This window comes from Crotalus tigris, unplaced genomic scaffold (genome assembly GCF_016545835.1).
Source record: "Crotalus tigris isolate CLP2741 ecotype Arizona unplaced genomic scaffold, ASM1654583v1 scf7180000018301.7375997, whole genome shotgun sequence".
NCBI classification, from domain to species: domain Eukaryota; kingdom Metazoa; phylum Chordata; class Lepidosauria; order Squamata; family Viperidae; genus Crotalus; species Crotalus tigris.
The window spans coordinates 2,101,598-2,118,151 of NW_024096931.1; the positions used below are offsets into that span (position 1 = coordinate 2,101,598).

General features: G+C 47.2%; 1 protein-coding gene across 1 annotated transcript in view; it reads left to right on the forward strand.

Moving 5' to 3' along the window:
- Positions 1-16,554, forward strand: part of E4F1 (E4F transcription factor 1) — an 18,113-nt gene continuing 1,559 nt past the window's right edge. The window contains exons 1-13 of the mRNA XM_039349734.1: positions 1-215; positions 1,901-2,025; positions 2,285-2,381; positions 3,332-3,537; positions 3,729-3,849; positions 4,144-4,296; positions 5,912-6,078; positions 6,801-7,019; positions 7,245-7,350; positions 11,326-11,543; positions 13,359-13,557; positions 15,320-15,480; positions 16,077-16,139. Coding sequence (XP_039205668.1) covers positions 53-215; positions 1,901-2,025; positions 2,285-2,381; positions 3,332-3,537; positions 3,729-3,849; positions 4,144-4,296; positions 5,912-6,078; positions 6,801-7,019; positions 7,245-7,350; positions 11,326-11,543; positions 13,359-13,557; positions 15,320-15,480; positions 16,077-16,139 — 1,998 coding nt within the window. The 5' untranslated portion in view covers positions 1-52. The remainder of the gene's footprint in view (positions 216-1,900; positions 2,026-2,284; positions 2,382-3,331; positions 3,538-3,728; positions 3,850-4,143; positions 4,297-5,911; positions 6,079-6,800; positions 7,020-7,244; positions 7,351-11,325; positions 11,544-13,358; positions 13,558-15,319; positions 15,481-16,076; positions 16,140-16,554) is intronic.

Consider the following 16,554-nt stretch of genomic DNA (forward strand, 5'->3'; position numbering starts at 1 on the left):
ATGACGACACGGCCGTAAAGCCGCCATCTTGGTGGTTGCGGCGCCTTGCGACATGGAAGCCGCGATGGCAACGGGCGCTGGGCCGGCGGGGCTTACGGCAGCTGGGCCACGGGGACGCGAGGACGCTGCTGAGGCGGTGGCGGCAGCGGGCGGCCTCCCTCCGTCTCCCGCCGCAGCCGCCTTCCTCAGCCTCCCGACGCCTTTCGAGGAAGAAGGTACTGCCGCCCGGGGGGAGGCGGGGGAGGGGGCGCTTCAGGGCCCTCCGGGGGAAGCGGCGGCTGTTCTTGCCGCGGGGGCGGACCTGCCCTCGGAGCGGCGAAAGGCGCCGCCGCGGCGGCTCCCGTCCACGTCACGAGATCGGGCGGAGGCGGATCGGCGCTGGGCCCATCGTGACCCAACTCCCTCCTGCCCCGGGGGAGCCTCTCCGCGGAACCTTTCCGGCGGGGGGGTGCGTGGGTGGGGGATGCCGTCGGTCTGGCGGCGCGGCGCAGCCCCGATCGGTTTGTTGTGAGCTGGGACAGTTGCTGAGCGCTCTCTGCGGCAGCCTACCTAGCAGGGGTGTTGTGGGGAGGGAAGGGCAGGCGCAGGCAGAGGAGCCAAGAGGCAAGCGGGGGGGGGGGCTTTCCTGGGATTAGGGGAGGGGGCCTCTTCTCTGGGCTTCCGGGGTAGGGGATGCCTCCCTCTCCGCCAGGTGGGCTCTTCTGCTGAGGGCCTTTGAGAGGCCTCCGGGCTGGTGCAGGTGGCAGGAAGGTAACAGTTGCGGAGTTGGGAGGGACCTTGGAGGTCATCTAGACCAGTGGTTCTTACCCTTTTTGAACGAATCGCCCCCTTGAGCCAATGAGGAAGTTGTCATCGCCCCCTCCCCCAACATAACCTCTCAATCACAACATAGGAAATAATTCTTCCATTTATGCAAACGCTTTTTTTGTTTTCTTTAAAATTGTCATCAGGACCTATCGATGCAAATCATTTATTTCCAGTCTTTTCCCCATATCTCCCATATTATGGCCAAGGGCGTGCCACTGTATGGGTAGAGGCTGCTGCGCAACGCGCATGAAGATAAGCGATGCGTCTTTACATATGTACGGCCTTCTGTACTGAAGCTAGCTGGAGGAACATTTGAAAACACAATTCAATCCACTAATAGCGAGCGATCTGATGTTTTTGTACGACAGATATACAGCGATTCACTGTACGAAAAAGTCTCAAAAGTTTTCCCCAAAACCTCTCGCTCCATCGCCCCCATATCGCCCCATTTTCGTTCCTTCGCCCCCCTGAAAAATAAAATCGCCCCCTGGGGGGCAATATCGCCCAGGTTAAGAACCACTGATTTAGTCCAGTGTTTCCCAAACTTGACAATTTTAAGGCATGCGGACTTCAACTCCCAGAATTCCACAGCCAGCGTTGCTGGCTGTGGAATTCTGGGAATTGAAGTCCTCATGCCTTAAAATTGTCAAGTTTGGGAAACACTGATCTAATCCAACCCCCTGGCAGGAGACCTAGACTGTTTCTGATGGATGGCTGTCCAGTTGGAGGAGGGGCAAGATGCTCCTCCCACACTCTCTGGGCCTGTGTTGGGGGTTGATCTTTGTGGAGATTGAATCCCATGCTGGCCTTAGCTTGGCCATGACCAGCTTTATGATTATTTAGGCAGCATCTTGATCGCTGTTTTTCTCCTGATCGTAAAAAACAAAAAACAAAACTCAATTAGAGGTATTAACTCCATGTTTTCCTTTGGAATTATTGGCAATCTTTAAACTGCTGTTACTGTTTATTATCCCAAACCTGTAAATACTAATATTGGAATGAATACAGCTGCTGAGGTTGGTTATTTGTGAATCTCCTTTTCATGCTGTCTAAAGTGTGACAGGGTCCTTGTTGTTGTTTTTTTGCATTCTAGATGAAGATGATAGGCACAAATGTGGTCGCTGCCAATCCGAGTTCACTTCTTTGGAAGAATTCGTACAACACAAGTTGCAGAAGCTTTGCCAGCGGCCTCAGGATGCAACTGCAGCAGCAGCTCCGGCAAGTTTCTCGAGGCAGCATCTTAGCTCTGCTTACCAGACATGTGATCTCACTGGGGACCAGGGTGGGGCTGCAAGCTGGATAAATAAGGAGCTCTGTAGGCTCAAATGACTGCAGAATGCATCACCTCATCTGTACAAGGGATATTAGCATAAGATCTTTTTATCATTTCCAACAGTGTAAATTTTATAAAAAGATATTTTGGAACATGCTTATCACAATAGGTGTATTCGTATTAAAGCTTCATTTGTTCCATCAGGTGATTTCGTCAGTTGAAGCACCTATAACTGTAGCTCATATAGTTGTTGAAGCAGCTCCAATAACAGAAGAAATCAGCAATGTATCTGAAATTGTAGGTAAGTCCACCAGCCACTTAAATAACTTTATTTTAGGCAATCAGTAAACCTGTTGTGGGTATTTAAAGGAGAGGAATGTAATAGGAAGGATAAATGCGTTTCATGCAGAAGATCCCAGTTTCAGTTCCTGGCATCTCCAAGTATTAGGAAGGAATCCTCTTGAAGTGATACTGCTGTTAATCAGTGTTGGCAGTAGTGGATTAAAATGGTATGGTGCCATGTGCAGCCATTTGTGTATCTCAGTAGTTTTCCATGATTTTGAATAAATGTAATCATCAAAAGTTAGGTCCTCTGAAAATTAAATAAAAACATATTCTTCTCAAAAAGTGCACTGAAAATGAAAATGTCGTGCCATGAATTATTAAGATAATTAATATCTTAAAGTTGTTATATAAATTTATGTTGATCTAAGGGTATCGGGAGCTTGGGAAAACCCAGGAGAGAGAAACCAAAATGGTAGTTTTTCCCTGAAGAAAAATAAAGATTTAAAGCTTTTTATTTTAGAAAAGGCGTGACAGAGCATTATTAAGTTAGTTTATTATTTAGGGGAAATGAATAGTTAGAAGTCGTGCAGGTCCTTTCGTTCTACTAAAATTTAAGCATCGATAGACAAAATGCTTTTGAGAATACAGAATAATGGTGTGATTGCTAGCTGAGATGAAATGTATTGATTGATTCACATAAGGTTATTTGTCCTCTAAATAATATGTTTTGATGTGATCCAGAATAAATTCAGATGAACATTGCATGGAAGTGCTTTCTCTACTCACAGAACCCCTTCCAGTTCTGCCAAGGCCTGCAGAGGGATTTTGCTTCAGCCTGAATTTAATGGCAGAAACCACTCCATCATGGGGGCATATCCAGTATGCCCCCCCCCCAAAAGTGCCATTAGCTGGTTATGGAATGGGGTCTTCTGTAAAGAATCTAACTGGCTTTGGGCCTCTTTGCAGGTAGTGGGCAAATCAAGGAGGTGGTTGTAGGTGCAGATCATGTCTTTGAAAGCCCCAACGGCCCCAGTGATGAAGATGGTGGAATTAATCAGAGTAATCCAGGAGGCCCAGGGGAAGGTGCTTCTCTGGAACTTATCAAAGTTAAACTGCTGGTTAATAAGGAAGGTCGTTACGTCTGTGAACTGTGCCACAAGACATTTAAGACGGTATGTTAAGGATTTTAGCAACGTTCATGCTACTGTTAGATAAATGACTAATACGAGGATTCTAGTGAGACACAATCTTTCTCGCCCTGGGTGAGGAAAGGCAGCAGCGTTAGAGTTTGAAGTGTCGTGTGGTTAAAACTAAAAACCCCGTGTCCGGCAGCACCACAAACATTTGTATCCTTTGATTTCAGGCCAGCATTCTCAAGGCTCACATGATCACTCACAGCAGCAGGAAGGACTACGAGTGTAAGTTATGCGGGACATCTTTCAGGACCAAGGGCTCGCTGATCCGACACCACCGCCGCCACACAGGTGAAGAGAGGACTTGGTCGGCTGTATGTAGTGACTCAGTTATTAAGCAACTTTCAAAAGTAGCCCAGGGGAAGGCATTGGGAGTTAAAGGGTTATTTGAACGGCTAGGATGAGGGATTTGCATAAAAGGATTCCAGGATTACTTCCCGATGCTTAAGCATTTACCTTGCCCTCTGTGCTCCTACTGTTGGAAAGCTATATATAGGCCTCACAGCAGGGTTGGCAGCAGAACGTTCACCCGGAGGCGGTGGAGCCAGGCTTTTCTGTGAAGTAACTTTCCTTTGGTTTCTCTAGACGAGCGTCCTTACAAGTGCAAGAAATGTGGGAAAAGCTTCCGGGAATCAGGAGCTTTGACTCGGCATTTGAAATCCTTGACACCCTGCACTGAGAAAATCCGCTTCAATATGAACAAAGAAATAGTTGTTAGTAAAGAGGATATAGGCTCAGGTCAGTGAAAAAAGCTCATGGCCTCCCCTGCTTATCCGTACGGTTGTCTTGCCTTTGGGGGAATGAAATAGAACTGATGCGGTTTGGCGTGAGGGGAGGACGGGCACAGGAGATTTATGCAGTATTCAGTGGAATATCCCTAAATGAGGAAACGTTAATTCACAAAAGAAAGGAGGGAAAAAAACTGCCTGAGAGAAAAGGTGTGTTACGGTATTCAGGATGAAAGGAGGTACTAGGGCAGTGGTTCTCAACCTTTTTAATGCCGTGACCCCCCCCCCAACCGGTCGTAAGTCGAGGACTACTCAACCGGTCGTAGGTCGAGGACTACTCAACTGGTGCAGCACCGTTTGCAGAATGGGACTTTTGGCGGGCTCAGCAGGGCAGAGACAGCCTGGACAATTCCTATTGGCTTTTGAAAGCCAATAGAATTAGACTCTATTCAAGAGAGTCTATTCTATTGGCTTTCAAAGGCCAATAGAATAAAAGGGAGTAGCACAGCTAAGGAAAAGGGGGAAAAAATGGCAGACTGCGTTGTTTGGCAACCCCCGTGAAATGGTCGTTCGACCCCAAATGGGGTCCTGACCCACAGGTTGAGAACCACTGTGCTAGGGAATTACAACTTAGACATCTACCCAGATGACGTGAACCCCGGCTGTTGGCGGGAAGAGGCAACGTGGTAGGTCACAGATGAAATAGATCCATTTGGACTTGAGCATATATTCAGAAAAGTCAATAAATCATCTGGATCTTGCCGAGCCATTGTTCTCTACATCAGAAATGGACTCTGAGGGTCTGTTTTCTGCCAGTTTCCATAATGGGATGCTGAAAGAACTGGGAGTCTTAATCATGCCATTTACGGAAGCTGGCTTTAGGTTCAGGAAGCACATCAGTGGACAATATCCTTCAGGGGAATAGATTCTTCTGGATTAGCGAGACAATAAATAGCACAAAAAGAAAATAGTGAAGGATTTTGATTAGTGCGGATGATCAGACAGAACAGAAATAAGCCCTGCATCATACAGAACAGTCTGGAGGACACCACACATTTAGTACAGACATACACATCTAGCCACTGTAGTGACCAGTGCACTGAGCTGTTTTTGTTATTGTGCTATGTGAACCCAGGTACTTAGATTCAGCATGTTGTACAAGTCTAGAATGTACTAATTCAGTTTCCGGTTATTCAAATCGACGCACAGGCAGGTCAGCAAAGCAACAAGGAATCACGAAGAGACACAGCCCCAAATTAACCCTAGTCAGTCCAATATGCTGTACCATAAACTAGTCTTCCCTGCTTAGCCAGGCTTTGTGCGGGATCCCGGCCTCTGGGGAGATCTCTTGGGGTTTACCTTGTCATCGTTCAGCTACAGTCCTGCACTGTGGTCAGGATTCTGCCTTGTTTCAAGGCCTTAGGCAAGCATTGGTCCACCAGAGAACAGCACTGGCGTCCCATAGTTGTGTGAAAGCTTTCTCTGAAGGCTCAGGGGTTGCCTTGTGCCCCTCTGGCAGGGCAGTAACCCAAGTGAGCCAGAGGCAACTGCTGAAGTGCTTTGCTTTGCTTCCCTTGAACCCAGCCGCTGGTGGCGCTCTTAGCTGTGTGCTGCTTTTCTTGAAGGGACCAGCAGCTCCAGCAGCGAAGCCGTTCCCTCGCTGGCAGCTCCATCTTTGGAGGCCTCCCCTGTAATCCATCTGGTGACGGATGCGAAAGGGAATGTCCTCCATGAAGTCCATGTCCAGATGCAGGAGCTCCCCGTCTCGGAAACCAAGGCGATGGGACAAGAGGTTCGTGCAATCTGTGGTTGGGGGAAACGTCATCTTGTAGCACCAGGAGAAGTGGTGGTTCCTGCCCTGGACATCCTGAAGCAGCCACCCAGAAAGCCCATAATAGCAACTCACTGCTTGAGTTTGGTCTTGAGAAGGAGCTGCAATGCATTTCAACCATCACCCAGCCAAACAAAACTCTCAGAGCTCCAGACCTCGGTTAGGAAAGAGGACGACATTTTGAAGGGTTCCCGAAGCCAAAACTATGAGAAATGTTGATCAGAAACAACAGCTTTTGGGTTCTAGGTCAGTGATGGCGAACCTTTTAGAGACCGAGTGCCCAAACTGCAACCCAAAACCCACTTACGCATCGTAGTGTGCTGGGTGGGTGTGGCCCATTGACTAGGCATGGCTGCGGTGGTAACGGCAGACTGGGTGGGACTAAAAAGTTCAATCCATCAGTTCCAACTTTGCAAGATCTTTCTTTTCCTGCGAGAAGTTGAAATTGACTGATTGAACCTTTTTTTTTGCACACAGCGGCGGAGGCCTAAAGCGAAAAGGTTTTATAAAACCCAGCTGAAGGCCTAGGACTGGGGCGACAGCGCGCATGTGCCCACAAAGAAGGCTCTGAGTGTCGCCTCTGGCACCCTTGCCATAGGTTCACCACCACTATTCTAGGTTAAAGGTAGATGTTTTTCTTTCCTGCTTAGCAGTCATTGTTGCTGCACCCTTATTTTGTTTAGTCGTCCAATCTTGAGCTGTCCCCTGACCAGGAGGACAATGAGAACTTGCTGAGAGAAGCCATGAGGAATTCTGGAATCGTGATTGAGCGAGTTTCCATAGAGGAGCGTGCCAAACCCAATGAAAACGGTATTGCTGCTGCTGCTGCTGCGGATTTAACGAACAAAGAGGAGGAGAAATTGTGTGAAGAGCAGTATGTGGAAATTGAGCACATGGAAGCTGTAAGTTCATCTTTCAGCCCTGGCGGTTTAAAGGCAGCCTGCTTGGCTTGCTGCCAAATGTGTCTTTCATAGTCTGTGCTGTGTTGTGGTACCACGGAATGTAAGAACATAAGGCCTCTTGAGTTTGCTTTAACTTTTCTCTTGTCGTCTTCACACAAGGTTGATTCGAGGTTTGTCTCAGTCAAATGTGCAAGTAATTTATGCTGGGCTCCCTCTGTTTCGTAGCCAGATCCTGAAGCAACCCATGAATGTAAGCGACACGTCTGCCCTTATTGCAGCGAAATCTTCAGGGAGCAGAGTAGCCTCGACCTCCATATCAGTGGACATCTAGGTAAGACGGAATCCTGTTAGTTTCCTCCAGTGTCCTGCAGGCAAAGCCCTGCCTTGGATTCCCTAAAGACATCACTTTTTTTGTGTGTAAAAACTGAAGTTGATCTTAAGACACGCCAGGCCAGGGCTCTTCAAACTTGGCCCTTTGATGACTTGTGGACTTCGACTCCCAGAATTCCTCAGCCAGGCACGCGTGCCTGGCTGAGGAATTCTGGGAGTCAAAGTCCACAAGTCATAAAAGGGCCAAGTTTGAAGAGCCCTGCGCTTGGCAGTACAGGCAACCCTTAACTTACAACTGTTTGTTTAGTGACTGTTCAGAGTTACAACGGCACTGAAAAAAAGTGATTTAAGACCATTTTTCACACGACCATAGCAGAATCCGCACGTTCACCTAATCTACACTTGACAACTGACTCATATTTATGACGGTCGCAGTGTCCCGGAGTCATGTGATCCCCTTTTGCGACCTTCTGGCAAGCAAAGTCAATGGGGGAAGCCAGATTCGCTTAACAACTGTGTTACTAACTTAACAACTGCAGTGATTTCCTTAACAACTGAATTGGGGCAAGAAAAGTGGTAAAATGGGGCAAAACTCACTTATCAGATTTCTTGCTTAGCTGCAGAAATTTTGGCTCGTCGGAAGTCAAGGATTACCTGTGTTACAGTTTCAGTAGCAATGTTTGAGGTGCTCTTTACATCGTTTTAGTTTTCATAGACTTACCGAGGTTACAGTCTAGTACAGGGGTGGGGAAGCTTGGCTGTTTTATGACTCGTGGACTTCAACTCCCAGAATTCCTGAGCCAGCCACGCTGAGGGGAAAGGGAGAGGTTTCCAAGCTGAGCCATGCTGGCTCAGGAATTCTGGGAGTTGGAGTCCACGAGTCATGAAGGGGCCAAAGTTCCCCCATGCTGGCTCAGGAATTCTGGGAGTTGAAGTCCACGAGTCATGAAGGGGCCAAAGTTCCCCCATGCTGGCTCAGGAATTCTGGGAGTTGAAGTCCACGAGTCATGAAGGGGCCAAAGTTTCCCCCATGCTGCTCAGGAGTTCTGGAAGTTGAAGTCCACCAGTCATAAAAGAGCCCAGGTTCCCCAGCCCTGGTCTAGTATAAGTACCTGTCCAGTGCAGCATTCCTGATGGCTGCTCTTCAGATTCTCTCCAAATGCCTCCAGGGAAGGGAATCTGTGGACTGGCTCATCACGGTAAACTTTCATGGTGCCCAACTGAGCTCTCCTTTCTTATAATTTAAACAGATTCTTTCTAATCCTGTCTTCCGAAACAACTGAACAATTCAGCTTTGTTTCTACATGTCAGCTCTTCAGATATTTGAAGTCACTTAGGACTCCCTGCTGATCATTTGCTCCAGCACTGTATGCGCAGTGCTTCCAGTCCTATTTTTCCCCCTAGAAATTTTACTCTTTACCATCTTGCTTGCTGCCTTCTAGATATGCCCCAGTTTGTTAATGTCCTTTCTAAAATGTGGAGTTCAAAACTGGTTGTACAGGTAGTCCTTGACTTACAAACAGTTGTGTCAGAATCCAATTATATTTCATCTCTAGTTATCAACTATAGAAAACCCCATTTCTGCCTTCTCTGGATTCTGTCATATGATGAAGGGAAGGGGGTGAACAAAGGGGCTTTATGGCCCTCACTTCCTTCAATACACTTCAAAGCGACTGAATGTGGATATCGCCAAAAGGACTAACCATAACAATGGGGCTATTACCTTTCATGTACTCCTCTCTGAAGTCTCCATCCAGCCGGCAGTAAGGAAAAGCGGGTGGGAGTGTAATGCCTGAGACTGTCGCTGGAAGAAGGGGGTGATTGGGTGGGGCTACTGGGGAACCCCTTAAAACCTTGAATGGGAGAGCTTGGACCCCAGGTCCTGTCTAGAACGCCTGCAACCATTTTCTCTTAATAAAGGATGCCTGTTGGAAGAACTATTCCAAGAGTTCTGTCTTCTTAAGATGCAAAGTGGGGTGGGTTCTTACAAGTTGCTCGTAACCGAAGGTACAACATTCCTTCGGGATTCGAAGTTCCAACAGCTGGAGGGGATGGGGAGCTCGGAAGTCATGTGATCCTATTTTGGGTGATTAGCAATCCACCTGCATTTACAGCCACTTGCGGCATCCCGCAGTTGTGTGACCACAACTTATGATGGTTTTTGCTGGAATCTGACATTTACTTCCTGCAAATAGATTTGCTTAACAAACACTGCAAAAATCATATAATTGGATGCCATCACGTGGAGACTTGCTTAATGAGTGGCATGACTTATGACTGTAATTACAGACTCAATAATGGTTGTAAGTCAAGGACATCCTGTACTGTATTCTAAAAGGGGTCTTATCAATGTAGAATAAAGAGGAATAATAAGTTCTTTTGATCTTGACACTGTCTTTCTGTTGATTCAGCCAGTCACATTTGTGGTTATATCACTTTGTTGGTTCAGCTTATGATCCACCAAGATCACAGACTTTTTTCTTTTTTGTTGTCCTTGAAGCTTCCTAGCCAGATTCTGGACTTTGCATTTGTTCCTCTTGAAGTTCCTATTTCTGGCTTTTACCTTTTGTGGGATAACTTGTCTAGATGAGTTTTACTATCCCTGCTTTGATATCTAGATATGTAGATGAACAGGCAGAATATTTGATGCTCCATACAGCCATCCAGATGCAGTTTTGCTAGCTTCTATTGGTGCAAAAAAAACCTTACTTTTAAGAGTAGTTTTAAATCCAGTTGCCGCACACCTAGATACTATATTTAGGTTTAAACTGTAATTGTCAGCTTGGGCTAAAGAGTTTTCTTCACATCTGAAGCCAATTCTTCATTTTGGTTCCAGTGATTCACACCTGGGCAGCAATATTTGTGTAGTGACCTCTCAAGATTAATCCAGAGCTATAAATTGAGTGTGGAGAAGCTCTCTCTTCCCCTGCATCCTTCCACGGGGCTACTGCCGTCACCTGCCGCATCAGAGCCCTTAGAAGACCGGAGTGTTTCTTTCTTCGCCTTAGCGTTTAACCTACTTGGTCCTTGGTCTGCTGTTCCACATGTTTAGTTAGAGCAGTGATTCTCAACCTTTTTAATGCCGCGACCCCCCAACCGGTCGTAAGTCGAGGACTACTCAACCGGTCGTAAGTCGAAGACTACTCAACTGGTGCAGCACTGTCTGCAGAATGGGACTTTTGGTGGGCTCAGCAGGGCAGAGACAGCCTGGACAATTCCTATTGGCTTTTGAAAGCCAATAGAATTAGACTCTATTCAAGAGAGTCTATTCTGTTGGCTTTCAAAAGCCAATAGAATAAAAGGGAGTCGCACAGCTAAGGAAAAGGGGGGAAAAATGGCGGACTGCGTTGTTTGGCGACCCCCGTGAAATGGTCGTTCGACCCCAAATGGGGTCCTGACCCACAGGTTGAGAACCACTGAGTTAGAGCAATCAGCCACCATCAGATAAATGTTCCTTTGTCTTGTCCCAAAGGTATCTGGACTTACTTTGTTTTTCCTTGAAGACATTTTGCTTCTCGTTGAAGAAGCTTCTTCAGTTCTGACTGAATGGTGGACAGTGGAAAGATTTCTATTCCTTGCAGTCCTGTGGTCGTTACCACTCTTTCTGATGGCCTTGATGAGTCTCAAAAAGAGCGCTAATGAGATGACAGCAAGGAATATAAATCCATCTTCCACCATTCAGTCAGAACTGAAGAAGCTTCTTGGAAGAAAAGTGAAATGCCTTCAAGGAAAAACCGAGAAAGTCCAGTTGCCTTTTGAAAAAGCAGCTTTGGGACAACCGTGACAGGGATGATTGAGAATCTCCTCAGCCATTCCTTTGTCTTGATTTGTGAGAAATGCAGGAAATGCCGTCACGCTTCCTTGGCCAAGCCGTTGTGAGCAGGCCCATAGAAACTCACCCAGTTGACCAAAAGTCCTGGAATTTCCATTTGCAACCCTTTTATTTGTGTACTGTCGCCTTTCCTTTCTCCCCCAGACTACAAATCTTTCACCTGTGAGGAGTGTGGCAAAGAATTCACCAAAGGATACTTGCTGAAAAAGCATCAGGAAGTGCACGTGAACGAGCGGCGGTTCCGTTGTGGGGAGTGTGGCAAGCTGTACAAGACAATTGCGCACGTGAAGGGGCACAGGCGGGTGCATTCTGACGAGCGGCCCTATCCGTGCCCCAAATGCGGGAAGAGATATAAGACCAAGGTAGGTACTTCGTATCTTTAAGGCAGTGTTTCCCAAACTTGACAATTTTAAGGCATGTGGACTTCAACTCCCAGAATTCCACAGCCAGCGTTGCTGGCTGTGGAATTCTGGGAGTTGAAGTCCTCATGCCTTAAAATTGTCAAGTTTGGGAAACATTGCTTTAAGGCTTCCTGTTCTCTGAGATTCTTGGTGTGTTTGGCCCTTTACAGTTGCTGAACCTGTTGAAACCACCTGCAGAGGAGAGAAGACTAACAGAGAGTGGGGGAAGACTCGGGATTTTAATTCTGGAAGGACTTCAGGAAATGAAAGAGAGACCGTGCGAAGGAAAAGAATAGGAAAAGCATTGAGAACAGGTCTTGCTCTGCTGCTTTGGAAGAGAAGGCGGCAGGTCCATTCCTGACCTCTGCAGAAATTCCTGATTGAACTATTGCAGCCCGCTCTATCTGGGACTATCCTTGGAGCATCTGGCGCCTGCAGCATCCTGAGCAGTAGAGCAGCGGTTCTCAACCTATGGGTCGCGACCCCATTTGGGGTCGATCGACCATTTCACGGGGGTCGCCAAGCAAGGCTGTCCGCCGTTTTTTTTTCCCCCTTTTCCGGCGGGTGCCTTGCCTCCCTTGGGCTGGGCCAGCTGGTGGCCCAGCCGGTGGTCGGCCTGCTCCGTCTCTGCCGCTTGCCAGCTACGCCTCGGGCGGCACCACGCATGCGTGGCACTCCCGGGCAGGGAAAGTCCTCGACTTACGACTGGTTTAGTCCTTGACTTACGACCGGTTGGGGGTCGCAGCATTAAAAAGGTTGAGAACCACTGTAGTAGAGGGTGAGTTGCAGTAGCTATGAAACACCAGTGTGGCCTCAGCTGGCTCCCAGTAGACTTGTAGGAGCAATCAGGGTGCTGGTGATCCCCTTTAAAGTCCTACCTGGCACGAGGCTGGGTTACTTGCAGGACCACCTATTATCCCCAGTGGTTTCTGCCCATCTTGATGGATTTGGCAGAAGGGGCACGCTCCTGCTCTCCAATGGAGCACTGTTGCCTGACAGCCCCTGGGAAGCCTGCCTTCTCTGTGCCCAGAGATACAGATGGACCTGACCCTGTTAGCCTTAGAAATGTGGTAAAGACCTGGGTTTTCCGCCGGGCCCTGGGGCGAGAATGTTAAAGAAGCTGGCATGGGGTAGTTGATTGGATTCAGATTTGATCAGGGTTTTAAATGTTTTTTTTTTAATTATACGGTGGTTTTGATTCTTGTTCACTGCTCAGTGTTTCTTCTAGTAGTTGGATGTCTGTATAAGTTTGGTAAAATGAATAACTATTTGGAAAAAAATCTCTTACTTAGCCTAGGAAATTATTGAATGATTTTCAACCGATCCCAGACATTTCTGGATAATGGCTATTTATCTGGATCGATTTTAGACTATCTTAGTATTGATATGATAGCAGAAAGCAGAAGTGGGAATCTCATTTAAATCTCATTAAAAAGGTGACTTTTTTTGACTATACTCCTTTCTGGGGTGGGGGTGGGAGGTTGGTCAACCAGTAAGAAAATTATGGCTATTTCATGATGCTTGGGGTTTTTTAGACATACCTATCAGTCTGTCTGCATCCATCCATCCATCTATCCATCAAAACCAAAATGGTGCTCGGTGGTACCTGTTCCAGCAAGATTATTTACATTTGCTCATGAAAGATAGGAGGTTTAAACTGAATTGCCTTTATATTGTGGGGAGGTTTGGAAGGGAGTATATCAGTTTTGAAAAACCAATTTTGGAAAACCTGCAGTTCCGGAACTCAAGCTGACTCTCCTGTCCTCTTTCCCACAGAACGCACAGCAGGTTCATTTCCGAACGCACCTGGATGAAAAGCCGTATGTCTGCCAGTTCTGCAATCAAGGCTTTCGGGAAAAGGGTTCTCTGGTGCGCCACATCCGTCACCACACGGGCGAGAAGCCATTCAAATGTTACAAATGTGGCCGTGGGTTCGCAGAGCACGGCACCCTCAATCGGCACCTGAGGACCAAAGGTGAGCGGAGGATAGTTTGTCTCGAGGACAGGTGTGTGCGCCTCCCTCTGTCCTGGCTTCCAGTAGAGAAGCAGGGATCTTTATTAAGAGAAGTTGATTGTAGGCATGCTAGACAGGATCTGGGGAATCCTCTCCCACCATTTATTTATTTATTATTTATTTATGAGACTTCTATACCGCTTTAAGTGCAAGCACTCTCTAAGCGGTGTACACCAGTAAGCAATGTATATATATATTGACATTGCCCCCAACAATCTGGGTCCTCATTTTACCTACCCCGGAAGGATGGAAGGCTGAGTCAACCTTGAGCCGGTGAGATTTGAACCGCTGACCTGCTCAACACAGTCAGCTAAAGTGGCCTGCAGTCCTGCACTCTAACTGCTGCGTCACCTCGGTTTTAAAGTATTCCCAATTAGCCCCCACCCCACAGTTCTTCTGGGCAATTCAGTCGATCACTCATCTTTTCCCAGATCCCAGGCTTGTTGTATTTCCCACCCCCTTTTCCTCACTGCCGGCAAAGGGGAGTGAGATGAAAGGCGATGGCCACATTGTTATGGTTAATTCTCTCCATGTAAATCCACAAACAGTCACTTTGTAGTTAAGGAAGTGAGAGTCATAAAGCCCCCATGCTTTCCCTCCTCCCCCTCTGCAGTATGACAGAATCCAGCATAGAGCAAGAATTGGTTTTTCATCAGAGGAGGTAGATAGAAATGAAATATAATTGGATTCTGACACCTAACAGAGCTCATGTTCTAAAGCATTTGAAGCTTTGTTAGTCCCAGTGGGAGGTAAGTACAGAAGCTTTTAAGAGGTTGAAAAATTTAGAGCCTTACGCTATGTTAATGCGCAACAAAACATTTAGAATAAGAAAAAAGTTAATTTGCATAATAGCAATGCCATACATGTGGTGTGCCTTGAGCACAGATAGTCCTTGACATAACCATTCATTTAGTGGCCATTCGAAGTTACAACAGCACTAAAAAAAAAGGTGGCTTATCACTGCTGCCGCATCCCCATGGTCATGTGATCAAAATGTGGGTGCTTGGCAATTGCATGTATTTATGGCAGTTGCTCTCTCCCAAAGACATGTGAACGCTGTCTCTAACCTTCCCAGCTGGCTTCCAACAAGCAGAGTCAATGGGGGAAGCCAGTCTCACTTAACAACCGCATGATTCACTTAGCTGCAGTGATTGCTTAACACAGTGGTTCTCCACCTGTGGGTCGGGACCCCATTTGGGGTCGAACGACCATTTCACGGGGGTCGCCAAACAACGCAGTCCGCCATTTTTTCCCCCTTTTCCTTAGCTGTGCTCTTGAATAGAGTCTAGTTCTATTGGCTTTCGAAAGCCAATAGGAATTGTCCAGACTGTCTCTGCCCTGCTGAGCCCGCCAAAAGTCCCATTCTGCAAACGGTGCTGCACCAGTGGAGTAGTCCTCGACTTACGACCGGTTGAGTAGTCCTCGACTTACGACCAGTTGGGGGTCGCGGCATTAAAAAAGTTGAGAACCACTGGCTTAACAACTCTGGCAAAAAAAGACCGTAAAATGGGGCACAACTCACTTAACTGTCTTGCTTATTTTTGGAAACTTTGGACTGTGTTCTGATCCTAAGTTGAAGACTACCTATATTGAATTACTTAAAGGTCCAGTTATTTAGCGTAAGCGGCTCTTCTGCATATGGATGTTGAACTTTTAATTAGGGAAATGCTTCCTGCCCTTCTTTTAATTGATGCCGAACTGCCTTTTCCTCCACCTTCCCCAGGCGGCTGCCTGCTCGCCTTGAAAGAAGCTGAAGAAGCAGTGGGATCGGAGGAGGGCCAATCTGCTGACCGGTTGGCTGCAACTGTAATTTCGGAAGACCCCCCTACAGTCCTGGTGGAGTTTTCCTCAGTGGTGGCAGATACGCAGGAGTACATAATTGAGGTAAGCGCGACTCACCGGGGAAGGCAGAGCCTTTTGTAAGCGAGTAATATCGCAGCCCTGGAGACCTAATGTGGGCCAAGAACTATGGAGACTCATCATGCACGCTCCTGGACAGACTAGGAAGTGTATAAAGCAGTGGTTCTCAACCTTTTTAATGCCGCGACCCCCAACCGGTTGTAAGTCGAGGACTACTCAACCGGTCATAAGTCGAGGACTAGTCAACTGGTGCAGCACCGTTTGCAGAATGGGACTTTTGGTGGGCTCAGCAGGGCAGAGACAGCCTGGACAATTCCTATTGGCTTTGGAAAGCCAATAGAATTAGACTCTATTCAAGAGAGTCTATTATATTGGCTTTCAAAAGCCAATAGAATAAAAGGGAGTAAGCACAGCTAAGGAAAAGGGGGGGGGAAATGGCGGACTGCATTGTTTGGTGACCCCCATGAAATGGTCGTTCAGCCCCAAATGGGGTCCCGACCCACAGGTGGAGAACCACTGGTATAAGGGATGTGGGCTGTGGCTGTTGAGGAGGGGGCTGCAGTCCTGAAGGGTCTTTGAATGGTTGAGGCTAAATTGTTGCTGTGCATTCTTTCTTAAAGACAGCTTCTGAAGACATGGAAACCAGCGAAGCTGCTGAGATCATCGAAGGAAGCAGGCACGCGGTGGGTGGCTCTAAGGATGCTTCTGACAATCACAGCAACAACTATTTTCGGCCCTGCGAGGAGCGAGTCCTTCCCCCAAGTGCTAAATCCTCAAGTAACAGAACCTGTGTAGGCAAGCAGAGCGCGTGATGGATTTGGCCCTGGTAACTCCAGCAAGGAGCATCTCTATCATGTCTCCATCCACCAGCGCTTTTCCTCAGAGAAATCCCTTTCTGCCCTGCTTTATTTCAGTAGCCAGTGAAGCTGGATGGCCAATAAATTTAAATAATGATAACTGGACAGAAAGAGATCCACTAAAGTCTGTTCCCGGGATGAGTTTGTTTGTTCGTTAAGAATTCAAGTCTTAATAAATGTAATAATCTGGGTTGAAGGATTAAAAGGGAATCAAGAGAGGAAAGATGAATGGTTGTTCCCA